This window comes from Lethenteron reissneri, chromosome 56 (assembly GCF_015708825.2).
Source record: "Lethenteron reissneri isolate LAM-NWPU_2019-01 chromosome 56, ASM1570882v1, whole genome shotgun sequence".
In the NCBI taxonomy this organism is placed as follows: Eukaryota; Metazoa; Chordata; class Hyperoartia; order Petromyzontiformes; family Petromyzontidae; genus Lethenteron; species Lethenteron reissneri.
This window is the reverse complement of record NC_083834.1, coordinates 8,026,039-8,042,369: the sequence shown is the minus strand read 5'-3', so window position 1 is coordinate 8,042,369 and position 16,331 is coordinate 8,026,039. Positions and strand designations below refer to the sequence as shown.

Sequence of the window (16,331 nt, the reverse complement as noted above, 5' to 3'; positions counted from 1 at the left end):
GTGCCCCATAGACTCAACACTGCATCAACACTGCCCATAGACTCAGCACTGCCCATAGACTCAGCACTGCCCATAGACTCAGCACTGCCCATAGGCTCAGCACTGCCCATAGACTTAACACTGCCCATAGACTAAACACTGCCTCAACACTGCCCATAGGCTCAGCACTGCCCCATAGACTAAACACTACCTCAACAGTGCCCCATAGACTCAGCACTGCCCCATAGACTCGGCACTGCCCATAGACTCAACACTACCCATAGACTCAACACTGCCCATAGACTCAACACTGCCCATAGACTCAACACAGGCCCATAGACTCAGCACAGCCCCATAGACTCAACACTGCCCATAGACTCAGCACTGCCCATAGACTCAACACTGCCCATAGACTCAACACAGCCCCATAGACTCAGCACAGCCCCATAGACTCAACACTGCATCAACAGTGCCCCATAGACTCAACACTGCCCCATAGACTCAACACTGCATCAACAGTGCCCCATAGACTCAACACTGCCCCATATACTCAACACTGCATCAACAGTGCCCCATAGACTCAACACTGCCCCATAGACTCAACACTACCTCAACAGTGCCCCATAGACTCAACACTGCCCCATATACTCAACACTGCATCAACAGTGCCCCATAGACTCAACACTGCCCCATATACTCAACACTGCATCAACAGTGCCCCATAGACTCAACACTGCCCCATAGACTCGGCACTGCCCATAGACTCAACACTGCCTCAACACTGTCCCATCGACTTAACACTGTCCATAGACTCAACACTGTCCATAGACCCAGCACTGTCCATCGACTCAACACTGTCCATAGACTCAACACTGTCCATAGACTTAACACTGTCCATAGACTCAACACTGTCCATAGACCCAGCACTGTCCATCGACTCAACACTGTCCATAGACTCAACACTGTCCATAGACTCAGCACTGTCCATAGACTCAACACTGTCCATCGACTCAACACTGTCCATCGACTCAGCACTGCCCCAACACTGTCCATAGACTCAGCACTGCCCATAGACTCAGCACTGTCCATAGACTCAACACTGTCCATCGACTCAGCACTGCCCCAACACTGCCCATAGACTCAGCACTGCCCATAGACTCAGCACTGTCCATCGACTCAACACTGTCCATAGACTCAGCACTGCCCATAGACTCAGCACTGCCCATAGACTCAACACTGTCCATAGACTCAACACTGTCCATAGACTCAACACTGTCCATAGACTCAGCACTGCCCATAGACTCAGCACTGTCCATAGACTCAGCACTGTCCATAGACTCAACACTGTCCATAGACTCAGCACTGTCCATAGACTCAGCACTGTCCATAGACTCAGCACTGTCCATAGACTCAGCACTGCCCATAGACTCAACACTGTCCATAGACTCAACACTGTCCATAGACTCAGCACTGCCCATAGACTCAGCACTGTCCATAGACTCAGCACTGTCCATAGACTCAACACTGTCCATAGACTCAGCACTGCCCATAGACTCAGCACTGTCCATAGACTCAGCACTGTCCATAGACTCAACACTGTCCATAGACTCAGCACTGCCCATAGACTCAGCACTGTCCATAGACTCAGCACTGTCCATAGACTCAACACTGTCCATAGACTCAGCACTGCCCATAGACTCAGCACTGTCCATAGACTCAGCACTGCCCATAGACTCAGCACTGTCCATAGACTCAGCACTGTCCATAGACTCAACACTGTCCATAGACTCAGCACTGTCCATAGACTCAACACTGTCCATAGAATCAACACTGCCCATAGACTCAACACTGTCCATAGACTCAACACTGTCCATAGACTCAACACTGTCCATAGACTCAGCACTGCCCATAGACTCAGCACTGCCCATAGACTCAGCACTGCCCATAGACTCAACACTGTCCATAGACTCAACACTGTCCATAGACTCAACACTGTCCATAGACTCAGCACTGCCCATAGACTCAGCACTGTCCATAGACTCAACACTGTCCATAGACTCAGCACTGCCCATAGACTCAACACTGTCCATAGACTCAACACTGCCCATAGACTCAACACTGTCCATAGACTCAACACTGTCCATAGCCTCAACACTGCCCATAGACTCAACACTGCCCATAGACTCAACACTGTCCATAGACTCAACACTGTCCATAGACTCAGCACTGCCCATAGACTCAGCACTGCCCATAGACTCAACACTGTCCATAGACTCAGCACTGCCCATAGACTCAACACTGCCCATAGACTCAACACTGCCCATAGACTCAACACTGTCCATAGACTCAGCACTGCCCATAGACTCAGCACTGCCCATAGACTCAGCGCTGACTATAGACTTAACACTGCCCTTAGACTCAACACTGCCCATAGACTCAACACTGCCTCAACACTGCCCCATAGACTCAACACTGCCCATAGACTCAAAGCGTCCCATAGACTCAACACTGCCCCATAGACTCAACACTGCCCATAGACTCAACACTGCCCCATAGACTCAACACTGCCCCATAGACTCAACACTGCCCCATAGACTCAGCACAGCCCCATAGACTCAACACTGCCCATAGACTCAACACTGCCTCAACCCTGCCCCATAGACTCAACACTGCCCCATAGACTCAACACTGCCCCATAGACTCAACACTGCCCCATAGACTCAACACTGCCCCATAGACTCAGCACAGCCCCATAGACTCAACATTACCCATAGACTCAACAGTGCCCCATAGACTCGCCACTGCCCCATAGACTCAGCGCTGCCCATAGACGTAACACTACCCATAGACGCAACACTGCCCATAGACTCAACGCTGCCCCTTAGACTCAACACTCCCCATAGACTCAACACTGCCCCATAGACTCAACGCTGCCCATAGACTCAACACTGCCCATAGACTCAACACCGCCCATAGACTCAACACTGCCCCATACACTCAACACTGCCCATAGACTCAAAACTTCCCATAGACTCAACACTGCACATAGACTCAACACTGTCAATAGACTCAACACTGCATCATAGATTCAACACTGCCTATAGACTAAACACTGCCCCATAGATTCAACACTGACGAATATCTGAACCGGTCCTGGGCCTCTCTTCGTCTCAAACGAGTACCTGGTGTGGTGTGTAAACATCGCCATTAGGGTGTTGGCCACCCACCCCCTCGTGTGCCGTGCCGGCCTTCATAGGTGCTCGCTAACAGCACTTGCCCCAACATTCTGTTGACGCTCAACGGGGTATCTTTGCCTTTGTGTGCTTTTGGGTCGGCGGCTCCGACCTCCAGGTGATCCGTAAGGGCGAGCTGAGCTGCTGCTGGGTGTGCACGCCGTGTAAGGACAACGAGATCGTGCAGGACGACTTCACCTGCTTGGCGTGCCGCCAGGGCTCCTGGCCAGACCACGACCTCAAAGGTTGCACAATCACGTGGTGCTGCTGATGATGATGCTGATGCTGTTGATGATGCTGCACGTGACCCTGCTGATGATGACGCTGCTCATGCTGCTGGTGCTGCTGACGATCCTGCTGCTGATGATGCTGTTGATGATGATGATGAAGCTGATGATGATACTGTTGATGATGATGATGAAGCTGATGATGATGATGCTGCTGATACTGTTGATGATGATAATGATGCTGCTACTGCTGCTGGTGCTGCTACCGCGCCGAGCCCCTCACCCCCCTCCCCACTCCCTTTCTGGACCCGCGTTGCCCCCCCCCCCCCCCCCCGCTGCTTCCCGGCAGGCTGCGTGGAGATCCCCGTGTACTACCTGCAGTGGGGCGACGCGGAGGCTCTGGCGGCGGTGGCTTTCTCGTGCGCGGGCCTCCTCGCCACGGCCTTCGTGGCGCTCGTCTTCGTGGCCTTCCGCGACACGCCCGTCGTCAAGTCGTCGAGCCGCGAGCTCTGCCTCATGGTGCTGGCGGGCGCCGGCCTCGGCTACGCGTGCACCTTCGCGCTGGTGTCGCGCCCGACGCGCGCCGGCTGCTACGTGCAGCGCATCGCCGTGGGCCTCGCCTCCTCGGCCATGTACTCGGCGCTCGTCACCAAGACCAACCGCATCGCGCGCATCCTCGCCGGCAGCAAGAAGAAGATCTGCACGCGCAAGCCGCGCTTCATGAGCGCCTGCGCGCAGGTGAGGGGCCAGCTCCGCCCGCTCGCTCGCTCGCTCGCCCGATGTCGTTGTTTGGCGTGCTCGAGATTCGAACTCGGGTGACCGCAAGGTCGTAAGTACGGTCGCAGTGGCGTGCGTCCGGATGTTGCTCGCTCGCTCGCTCGCCCGCCCGCCCGCCGACGTTAGACGTGGCTGGGAATCGAACTCAGGTGGCCGCACGTTCGGAGCAGTGGTGGCGCGTCCGGGTATCGCTCGCGGCTGACATCAGGCCAACCGCCCAGCCACCAACTCGACCGCTCAACTTACCCGTCCACGCAAACATCCACTCATAAAATAAGTGGACAATCACTTGCTATTGTATTCCCTGAGCCTGGTGACGCACCCAGCCGAATGCAAAACAAAAGAGACAATCAAACAATGCTTCCCGTCTCTGTCCTTGGACGTACAGAACAAAAAATGATTTTTTTTTTACATGTCCCATACGATCACGTGGAGTGCACCGTATCAGCAGCATTGGTGCTAGCACGACGGCTGGGCCGGTTTCGACATTCTACGTCTCATCGGCAGAGTCAGGCTCGCCCGAACCAATTTAAAACTAAACTATTTAAAGGGGAAAAACCTAATTATTATATGTTGGTACTGGCAAAGGAGGTCTAATGATGTAGATGCTTACCCCGATCCCTCATTACTTTGATGGTGCCGCTGTCTTTGAGCTGTACGCCTTTTGGCGTCCTCTGGTCGAGCACCAGTTGAGACGAAAAGAAAGCCGTCTCTAGTGTGGACCAATCAGTTTCAAGGACAATGCATCTATTATCAGAGTGTGTCTTTTGTTTGAATTTTGACCACAAGTATTGTAGTTAATTCACACGTGATTCCTTGTAAAAAAGTTTCAGTTTTGTTGCCAGAAAAAAGGGGGAAAACCCTATTATTATATATTTTTTTTATTTTACCAGGTAAAGAAGGCCCACTGAGATAAATAGCTCTTTTAATCAGAAGCGACCGGGTCACAAATGATAACTCGACGAAGTGGTTTATCACGAGCAAATGCATAGCAGCCAAATCATCTAAACGCACGTTCATTCTAAACGTGCGAGAGAAAACTGGAGGATCCTCAGAAACATCCACGCGACCACGGAGAGAGAGAGACACGTAAACTCCAAATATACAGCAGCAGGCGTCAGGGTCGGGATCGAAGCGACGACCTCCTGCATACCAGGCGAGGGAGTTCACATCTCACCACCAATTCTGGTGAGCTGCAAGATGTTAAAGCTCTCGGCTTCCCACAGCCAGTGCTCCCTGACAGCACTTTGCCCCGCACAGCTGCATCATTCAATGAGAGAGGCCACTGCGTTGTTAAGTGGAAGCACATATTCTGTATATAATCTCTCCATTTTCTTCTGCGGGTATTTGCCCCTATAAATTGCCGTCAGCAAATGCGCGATAATTAACCATTTTTCGGTGACAGTTCCATTTGATTCTGTGAATCTGTGAATTTTTTTCGTCCTCTCTTGAAAAACATTTCGCCGTTCCATTAATTCGAATTCATGGACGCCCTTCCATTAAAACGGGAAAGAGCCGTGCGGAGCGGCAAACTCAGCCGAGTCCGAACTCCCGGTTGGATAATTAGTCGCTTAATGGACTAAAACATCAACGTGCATCTTTGGCGTACCCTGCGCTAAGAGGCACTTGAATTATAAGCATTCGATATTTTTTATAACGTTTTTTTGTATAAGCAATTTTTTCTTTTATTAATTTGCTTCGACAATGTAATTGTTATTTTTATTTTATGAATATTACGAAAAAATATATTTTTATATTACACACAAACATCCCCGCTTTTATCATTCACTCTCGAGAAAATTTGGAGCCAGTGCCTGCAAGTTTCGGCCAGCGGCCCAGCAGGCCCTGCGGTTTCATATCCTGTTGGCGTCGAGGAGTTGTAACAACAGCAGCAGCAACAACCACAGCAACAACAACAGAAGCAACAACAGCAACAACAACAGCAGTAGCAACAACAACAGCAAAAACAACAACAACAACAGCAGCAGCAACAACAACACTATCAACAACAACAGCAACAAAAACAACAACAGCAGTAGCAACAACAGCAGCAGCAACAATGACAACAACAGGTTGTAGGAGCGGGTCAGAGAGCGCCAACCGGCTTTGGTTCTGAACTCGTAATTATCGGAGTCATATCACGCGCCTAAGTTGAACTTGAAAAGGACGTTCAAGAGGTGCGTGAGCATAAATTAAAGATGAGAAGTCTCGAGACTGTATATATGTTGCATGTATGCTGTATGTATGTTGTATGTATGTTGAGCTTCTTTCGCACCCTACGTAGGCAATCATGCTAATCGGAGGTGCGGGGGAAGGACAGAAAACTAAACCATAAAAAGCATTTCTCAAGAAATGAGTTTCCCATATAGTTTTAAAAGTGCATCGCTCCAGCGGCTTCCTAATATCGGAAGGGAAGAACGTTCCAGACGGCCATAGCAGCGCATCTGAAAGCGCTCGATGCGGTGATCGTCTTTGTTTGATGGGCAGAGGTGGGAGTGAATGAGAGGGGAGTGAGTGAGTGAGTAGGGAGTGAGAGAGAGAGGAGTGAGTGAATGGGTGAGTGAGCGGGTGGGTGAGTGAGTAGGCGAGTGAATGAGTGAGTGTGTTGACAATTCCGCCAGTGTTGAGTGAGTGGGTGAGTGAGCGGATGGGTGAGTGAGTAGGCGAGTGAATGAGTGAGGGTGTTGACGATTACCCCAGTGTTGAGTGAGTGAGTGAGCAGGTGGGTGAGTGAGTAGGCGAGTGAATGAGTGAGTGTGTTGACAATTCCGCCAGTGTTGAGTGAGTGGGTGAGTGAGCGGGTGGGTGAGTGAGTAGGCGAGTGAATGAGTGAGGGTGTTGACGATTACCCCAGTGTTGAGTGAGTGAGCGAGCAGGTGGGTGAGTGAGTAGGCGAGCAGGTGGGTGAGTGAGTAGGCGAGTGAATGGGTGAGTGTGTTGACGATTACCCCAGTGTTGAGTGAGTGGGTGAGTGGCTGAGTGAGTAGGCGGGTGAATGAGTGAGTTGATGGGTATGGCAGTGTCTATGAAGAGGAGCACGAGGAGTAACACCAAAGCTGGGAAGTGTTTGTATTTCGAATGAGGAGGTGTTTATCCGTGAAAAAAGAGTTTTGTAGATCATCGGATTCCTCCAGTATAAATAGATATCCTGATTCTGATATGTTCCAGACGCCTGCGTTGTTTTACTCTGGACAGGCAGGAACTGCAGAGTTCATCGTGATCTGGCTGAGATTTTCGAGGCTTTATTAGATGAATCGTACTTTTCTATTTTACTAGGTTAAGGCCCACTTGAGCTACCTATCTCTTTTTCAGAAGCGACCTGGCCACCGAAATTTATAGCTCAACGAAGTAGCTTATCATCGTGTGGCAATGTATTGCAGCCAATTACTCTAAACGCACGTTGGTTCTTAATGTGGAGGGGGAAAAACCGGAGGACCCGGCGGGAGAGAGACACCAAAACTCCAAATATACAGCAGCAGGCGTCGTCAGGGTCGGGATCGACCCCACGACCTCCTTTATACCAGGCGAGGTAGTTAACATCTCCTAGCCACCGTGATGATGATGATGAGAGAGAGAGACACACAAACTCCAAATATACAGCAGCAGGCATCTTCAGGGTCGGGATCGACCCCACGACCACCTTTATACCAGGCGAGGTAGTTAACATCTCCTAGCCACCGTGATGATGATGATGAGAGAGAGACACACAAACTCCAATATATATAGCAGCAGGCGTCGTCAGGGTCGGGATCGAACCCACGACCTCCTTTATACCAGGCGAGGTAGTTAACATCTCCTAGCCACCGTGATGATGATGATGAGAGAGACACACAAACTCCAAATATACAGCAGCAGGCATCGTCAGGGTCTTGATTGACCCCACGACCTCCTGTATACCATGCGAGGTAGTTAACATCTCCTAGCCACCGTGGCGCCCTTGCTCTGCGTGAAACCCCCCCACCCTGCCACACTTTGATTGGGCCTCTCAGGCCTGGGCAATTTAACTCTCTCCCCCGTGCACCGACGGACTCTCTGTGTGTCCTCTCCCCCTCTCTCTCTCTCCATCCCCCCCTCTCCCACTCTCCCCTCTCTATCTCTCTCACTCTCTTTTTTTCTTTTTTTTACGATCAGAGGAAACAAGAAGATGCTCGGTGTAGTCGGCAATTTGCTTCGTTCATCATTTCATTTTTTTTTCAATGCGTTGCTTTATGTGCACCCCCCCCCCCTTTTTTTATGAAAGATTTCACGACAGATTTTACGCTCTGCTCTCCTCCTTCTTACCCCTTCCTTCCCTCTTTACCCCCTCTCTCTACCCCCCTCTTTCTCTACCCCCCTCTCTCTCTACCCCCTCTCTCTCTCTACCCCCTCTCTCCCTACTCTATGTCTATGCTCCTACTGTCTCTCTCACCCTCTCCCCCTCTCTCTCCCCCTCCGTCTTCCCCTCTTTCTCTCTCTCCCCTGTCCCCCCCCCCCCCTCTCCCCCCCCCCTCCCTCTCTCTCTCGTAATTAGAAGCTTCCCGCAACGGACTGTCGGTTCGGAGACCGCGTGCCACCACCCGATAATTGGCGCTCAACGTGAAACTATGAAACTATGCTACGGCATTGTTCTCCCGAGCGAGCCAGAGGGGAGGGCACTCGGTGGTGTGCCAGGTGTCACTGCGCCAAATTTAGAGAAAATGTTCACCCCCCACCCACCATCCTCTCCCACCCCACCCACCAAATTATGGCAATAACAAATTGTGCGCACCACAAGGAGCGTCTTGTCAGAGGAGGGCGGAGGAATGGAAAGCAGTGAGCGAGAAAGTGAGCGAGAGAGTGAGCGAGAGAGTGAGCGAGAGAGTGACCGAGAGAGTGAGCGAGAGAGTGAGCGAGAGGTGGGGGTTTACATTAAGCAAAGTTAAAAATTTTTTTTTAAAAATACGAAATGATGAACGAAGCAAAGTGCCGACTACACCGAGCATCTTCTTGTTTCCACTGATCGTAAAAAAAAAGAGAGACCGCGGCGGAGATGAGCGATGGGGAGAGACAACCTGCTGGGGGGCAGCTGTGAAAAAGAGCTTCATAGCTCATCGGATTCCTCCGGCATAAATTCGTATTCTGAATCGCCGGGTAGCGTCGTGATCATCATCATCATCGACGTTGGTTCGCTGAATTGATTTGATAGCAAAGATGAATTGCGTCCAAACTCTTTGGTATTTTCGGTAAAGTCACGTAGGTAAAAAATGAAAAAGTGAAAACAACTAAATTCAATCACAAAATATAATAAAAATGAAAACGACTACATTTAATTTAATGTAGTTGTTTTCATTTTATTTTTGTGATTTAATTTAGTTTTCACTTTTTTATTTTTTTTACAACTAAATTTAATTTAGTTGTTTTCATTTTTATTTAATTTTATTTTTGTGATTTAATTTAGTTGTTTCACTTTTTTATTTTTTTGACAACTACATTTAATTTAGTTCTTTTCATTTTTATTTAATTTTATTTTTGTAATTTAATTTATTTGTTTTCACTTTTTTATTTTTTTTACCTACGTGACTTTACCGAAAAAAACAAAAAGTCACGAAGACTTCAAATCTAGAATTAATTGCGTCCTTAGTTAAATTTTTTGTTATATAATTCGCAGAGTCATCTGCCACACCTCCATCGGCTTCGCTGGGACTCTAAAAGCGCAACCCTGCGATCACAATACGCAATCCTCGCCTTCAGTGAACCGAGTCATTTGCGTCCCATGCCGTGTGACAGTGCCGACGATGACCGGCTGAGTAGAATTCGCGATTGCCGTCCTCTCCTTAATGAGTGCAGAGGTAAAAGCGCAGCCCCTGCAATGACTTGCCCGCGCCACTGCTGACAAGTATAGGTCCTCTTCTCTCGAGTGTGTAATTGGCCTACTCTTCCACGCCGGCGAGACGTCGTGGAGGAGGTGGGGGTGCCCGCACTTTACCCCAGCCACGCGTGACCTACCGATCGTAGGCTGACCGCTGGCTGGACAGAGGCGGGTCGAAGGTGATGCACGAGGTCCAGCCACCTCTCCCCCCCTATACCCCAATCGTTTCGCCTGCCGCGCCTGGAGATCGAATCGAACCAGCGACCTCGGGGATGTAAATCCATTGTGGCTGAACATTGACGCCGCTGTTGGCAGCCACCCTTAGTTGCGAAACGTGAACACTGCAGTGTTGCTATTGCCAACATCTCAGTGGTTTGTAACCTGGGGGTGCACACATCCCCTGGAGGTGTGAGATGCCCTTTCTGGGGGGGAGGAGGGGTTGTAAGACATGACCAGGTTTTGTTTTAAGATGGTAAATCATCGAAAAGACACATTAGCACGGGCACATAAGTCCAACAAGATGTTTTCTTGTTCATGTTTTTGTTTTCTGTTTGTTGCGGTTGCACCCGATTCAAGAGCCAAATGGCTCACAGGGCTATACCTAATAAATGAACTTGAACTTGAACGTAGATAGAAAATTAATAGATCACGACGTTTCGATCGCAACACACGCAACCATCATCATCACGTCGGTGCGTGTGTGTACGTAGGAGCGTGTGTGTACGTAGGAGCGTGTGTGTACGTAGGTGCGTGTGTGTACGTAGGTGCGTGTGTGTACGTCGGTGCGTGTGTGTACGTCGGTGCCTGTGTGTACGTCGGTGCGTGGGTGTACGTAGGTGCGTGTGTGTACGTAGGTGCGTGGGTGTACGTAGGTGCGTGTGTGTACGTCGGTGCGTGTGTGTACGTAGGTGCGTGTGTGTACGTTGGGGCGTGCGTGTACGTCGGTGCGTGTGTGTACGTAGGAGCGTGTGTGTACGTAGGTGCGTGTGTGTACGTAGGTGCGTGTGTGTACGTAGGTGCGTGGGTGAACGTTCGTGTTGCCGCTATGGAGACAAAGGCGGCTGCGCGTGTTGGCTGGCCACCCCCTCGTGCCCGCCTTCACAGGGGCAATTCGCTAATAAGCACTTGCCCCCAAGAGTCTGTTCTGAGGCTATACGGGGGATCTTTGTCTTTGTGTGCAGATGGTGATCGCCTCGCTGCTGGTGTGCGTCGAGCTGGGCATCCTGATCGCGCTGGTGGTGGTGGAGACGCCGCAGGTGAATAGACGCACGCACAAAGGCAAAGACCCCCCGTATAGCCTCGACAAACTGTTGGGGCAAGTGGTGTTGGCGCGTAGCGCATATGAAGGCGAGGGGGTGGGTGGCCAGCACCACGCCCAGCCACTTTTGTTTCCATATAGTGGCGATTTTTACACAGCGCGCCAGGCACTCATTTTATGCTGAGTCGACCTAGGGGAGGCTCAGAACCGGTTCTGATAATCGTCACTGGTGATGGCCATGAGCGGCAATCGAACTCGGGTCGCTGGGTTCGAGGCGGAGCACGCTAAATACTGCACCACCGCTCCCCGTGCGTGACACACACACACACACGTGCGTCACACACACACGCACGTGTGCACACACACACACGTGCACGCGCACACACACACGTGCGCGCACACACACGTGCGCGCGCACACACACGGACGCACAAGCCTCCTTCACTCTATTCATCTCATTGTCTTATTGATTTGGCTGTGTTCGTCTGATTTTCTCATCTTTGTTTTTTTATTTCTCTTGTTACACGCAGACGATCTATCTCGTTCATTTGTATGAACGAGTGCTGATTATAATAGCGTTAAACTTTCGTTAGGACATTTCATGAGACAAATGCAGCGTTTAAAAACGGCCAATGATTTCCACTCAAAAGCAAATAAGCAGATCGCGAATTGATGAAAGCCGAGGACAAATCATTATCCGTGTGTAAATGGACTCTGAGACTTTGCACCCTGAGTCTCCGTATCCTGGAACTTAGAATATTGGAACTCAAGACCCGAAGACTCACCGGTCGCCAATCCCAAAGTATCTGAGTCCCGAGACTCTGGAACTCAGGATATGAGGACTCGAGCTCCGAGTACTCGAAGATTTAAATATGTTGGAAGGCACATTTTAGTCTGAGAGGTCATAACCATGTAGGAGCGACTCTGTATCTGCAATATTATGTGTCTGTTTGGGTTTATTACTCTAGGAACAGCAAAAGCAAAGTGTTTTAATTTCGGGACCGTAGTTAATGTGGGTGTCTCTTAGCCAGGTCTACACATATTGTGATTTATGTTTAAATAATATTCCTTGAGTGCCATTGCCCGACACGTCACCTCTTACATGTTTCTTTTTTCGTTTTAAGACCAGAGCGTTATAGACGAATGTTTTGAGTTTCACATCGGGAGTGACTCTTACTCTCCCTCCATCCCTCCCTCCCTCCATCCCTCCATCCCTCCTCCCTCCCTCTCTCCCTCCAACTCTCACTCTCACTCTCCCTCCTCCCTCCCTCCCTGCATCCCCCTCCATCCCAGGTGGTGTTCGACTACCCGAGCGTGCGCGAGGTAAACCTCATCTGCAACACCTCCAACCTGGCCATGGTGGCCCCTCTCGGCTTCAACGGCCTCCTCATCATGAGCTGCACCTACTACGCCTTCAAGGTGCGCAGGCCACGGTGTAGGGCACGCGCGGGGTGGGGGTCACGTGAGAGGGTGGGTGGGGGGGGTGGGACATGAGGGTTGCCACATCCGCTGTCGTTTCCAACGAGCGGCCGGCGAATCAACCAGTCAGTTTCGTGTGTGTGTGTCGTGCGGCTCTCCTCCACCCGACACGGCAAACTGGACCTCCTGCGGTGGTGTCCACTCCTCTGTGGTGTTCACCGCGTTCCTGAAATCGCCTCTTGATGCTGATGACGATGATGACGCTGGGGGGTGGGGGGGTTGTTTTTTTCTTGTTTAACTCCCGGCGAGAAAAAGTCCCTGCCAAATTGTTCGACGCGCTGTCGTTGGTGATTGCTCTTTCGGAAATGTCATTCCGTTCTGGCGCGCGACTGCAGCGGCAATGTGTTCCCGAGCTAAATGTCAGCCGCGACGAGAGGGCTTCAGCAGAGACAGAAAGCTCGCGTCGTTTTGCTGTTCCTCCTCCTTGATTGAAAGTGAGCGCAGGCCACAGTGGGTTTATTCTGTGGTCCATAGCTCGGATTGCATGGCCACAAACTGTTGCCTTGTCTATAATGCATCTCTCATGCTTATCCGTGCCTCCCTGTGCATCGCTGTGCTTCTCTATGCGTCTATATGCATCTGAGTCATCTTCTCGCGTATGATAGCAATATGTCCAGGAGCTAAATGCCACCGAAATGGAGGTGCCTCCTGGTAGCCACGACGAGAGGGCCTTCAGGCGGGGAGAGAGAGAGAGACAGAGAGAGAGAGTGCGTGTCGTTTTGCCCCCCTCCCCGCTCAGACGCGGAACGTCCCGGAGAACTTCAACGAGGCCAAGTACATCGCTTTCACCATGTACACCACGTGCATCATCTGGCTGGCCTTCGTGCCCATCTACTTCGGCAGCAAGTACAAGATCGTGACCACGTGCCTCTGCGTGAGCCTCAGCTCCACCGTGGTGCTGGGTTGCATGTTCCTGCCCAAGGTCTACATCATCCTGGCCAAGCCCGAGCGCAACGTTCGCAGCGCGTTCACCACGTCGAGCGTAGTGCGCATGCACGTGCGTGACGCCAAGGTGACGAGCCGCTCCTCCAGCCTGCTCGGCCTCTTCTGCCCCCGGCGCAGGTCGACGCCCTCCGAGGAGCCCCCCAAAGCTGGCAGCGCCGCCACCACCACGGCGGAGAGGTGGGCCGGCGGGCGGGCGGGTCGCGTCTGACAAAAAGAGCTGTGGAGGCTCAGCGGGCACTTACCTGGTTAAAGTAAAAATTGGATTTTTTTTTGTAGTTTAGAGTGCGGGCGACGTTGCGACCGATGGTCAGGTCTGCGCGGGTGGCAGGGGACGGCGGACCCGTCGCCTTCCCACCCATCCACTCACCCACTCATCCACCCACTCACCCACCCACTCACCCACTCACTCACCCACTCACTCACCCACTCACTCACCCACTCACTCACCCACCCACTCACCCACTCACCCGCTCACCCACTCACCCACTCACCCACTCACTCACCCACTCACCCACTCACTCACCCACTCACCCACTCACTCACCCACTCACCCACCCACTCACTCACCCACTCACCCACCCACCCACTCACCCGCTCACCCACTCACCCGCTCACCCACTCACCCACCCACCCACTCACCCACCCACTCACCCACTCACCCACCCACTCACCCACTCACCCACCCACTCACTCACCCACTCACCCACTCACTCACCCACTCACCCACTAACCCACCCACTCACCCACTCACCCACTCACTGACCCACTCACCCACCCACCCACTCACAGACTCACCCACCCACTCACCCACTCACCCACCCATCCACCCACTCATCCACTACCGTGACAGAGAGATGTATAAATATATAACGAGACGGATATTCTCGGCGGTGGCCTCGCTTCAGAGGGCGGCCGGGAGCGAGGCAGCGGAGAGGTTGACGCAAAATTCACCAGGTTCACCATTAACGCCGGCTGGTTCGGGAAACACAAGAGGCTGGTGGGTGTTTTTTTGCCGGTTAATGATCCTTCTGCAGGGGATCGGTTTCGGATGCCCTCGAGGTCAACCGTGGATGGGAATTTAATCTCAAGCTGCTCTGGGTTCTTTGCACCGTGGACTAACTCCCGTGCGCGCCACCACTCCCCAACATCAACGGGCAATGAACGGGAAAACTGAAGTGTCCGTTGATAATGCATTTATCAATTTACACGAATATTTACATGAGACAGCGGCATGGCACGGTTGGCATGGGCCCTGGTGCAAAACAAAAAAAAACGAAGCTTCATAGCTCATCGGATTATTTTCTAATGCTAAATAATGATTCTGAGATTTTGAAATGGGGGTCACCCCTTTGTCTCGTGCCCCTGTGCCATCCTTGCCCCCTGCCGCCTTGTGTCATCCGGCACCTCGGCACCCTCCGGCCCTCGGGCCGAGTGCAGAGGTCGCAAACGGGTTTTGATTCCTTACCCGTACCCGTACCCGGCCACACCAGGGTCGCAAATGGGTACCCGTACCCAGCCGGGTACCCAGCCGGGTACAGGTACCCGTTCCCTACCCGTACCCTACCCGAAATGAGTGACAAACGGTTACTCACCAGTGACTCACGGCCTACCCGTACCCGTACCCAGCCGCACCAGGGTCGCAAACAGATACCCGGCTACCCGTACCCGGCCGGGTACGGGTAGCCGGGTATCGGGTAGGGTACGGGTATCGGGTACCCGGTTGCGACCTCTGGGCGAGTGTGCAACCGCATTGCCTGCACTCTCGTTAGCTACGCCGCTTGTTGTGGAGACTGCTGCTGCTGCTGCTCAACTGCACCATGGGGAGCTGGGGAAGGAAGGGAGCTGGGGAGGGAAGGGAGGTAGGGAAGAGAGCTGGGGAAGGAAGGTAATTGGTGAAAAGCTGGAGAAGGAAGGTGAGGAAGAGAGCTTGGGGACAGAGGGAGCTGGGGCAGGGACCTGGGGAAGGGAGCTGATGACAAACACCGTATTTCTTCCTTGTTCTCCCCCCCCTCGTCCCCCCACCCCCCGTCGCCCCCCCACCCACCCCCGTCACCCCCACCCCCTTCCCCCCCACCCCACCCCCCGTCCCCCCCCACCACCCTCCCACCCCGCCCCCCTGTCCCCCCCCACCCCCCTCTCCCCCAAACCCTACCCCCGTCCTCCCCACCCCCCGCCACCACACCCCCCCGTCCCCCCCACCCCCCTCCCCACCCCCACCCCCCTCCCAAACCCACCACAACCCCCTCTCCCCCCACCCCCTGCCACCCCCCACCCCACCCCCCTCCCCCCCGTCTCCCCCACCCCACCCCCCGTCCCCACCCACCCCCCGCTCCCTCCATCAAGCTCCAGCGGCAAGTCGAGCTCGTGGGTGCCCAGCGAGGGACACTCGCGCACCGTCGGAGTCCTCCGGCGCATCTCGGCGCGCGTGCGGACACGTGACGGTGGCGGCAGCGGCGGCGGTGGCGCCTCCAAGAACCAGACGGCCGTGATCAAGCCGTTCGCCAAGCCCGCGGCGCTGGAGCTGCGCGGCAGCCTGCGCTTCGCCGAGATCAGCAGCAAGGGGCTGTACAACCTGAGCGAGGTGCCCGGCCGGGGGGGGTGGGGAA

The 16,331-nt window shown here is 52.8% G+C and overlaps 1 protein-coding gene across 1 annotated transcript in view; it reads left to right on the top strand.

Moving 5' to 3' along the window:
• LOC133356939 (metabotropic glutamate receptor 5-like) overlaps nt 1-16,331 on the top strand; it is a 149,980-nt gene that overhangs the window by 123,433 nt on the left and 10,216 nt on the right. Inside the window, exons 6-11 of the mRNA XM_061574646.1 lie at nt 3,331-3,457; nt 3,789-4,177; nt 11,225-11,299; nt 12,595-12,720; nt 13,520-13,902; nt 16,069-16,306. Of these exons, the coding sequence (XP_061430630.1) occupies nt 3,331-3,457; nt 3,789-4,177; nt 11,225-11,299; nt 12,595-12,720; nt 13,520-13,902; nt 16,069-16,306 (1,338 nt within the window). The remainder of the gene's footprint in view (nt 1-3,330; nt 3,458-3,788; nt 4,178-11,224; nt 11,300-12,594; nt 12,721-13,519; nt 13,903-16,068; nt 16,307-16,331) is intronic.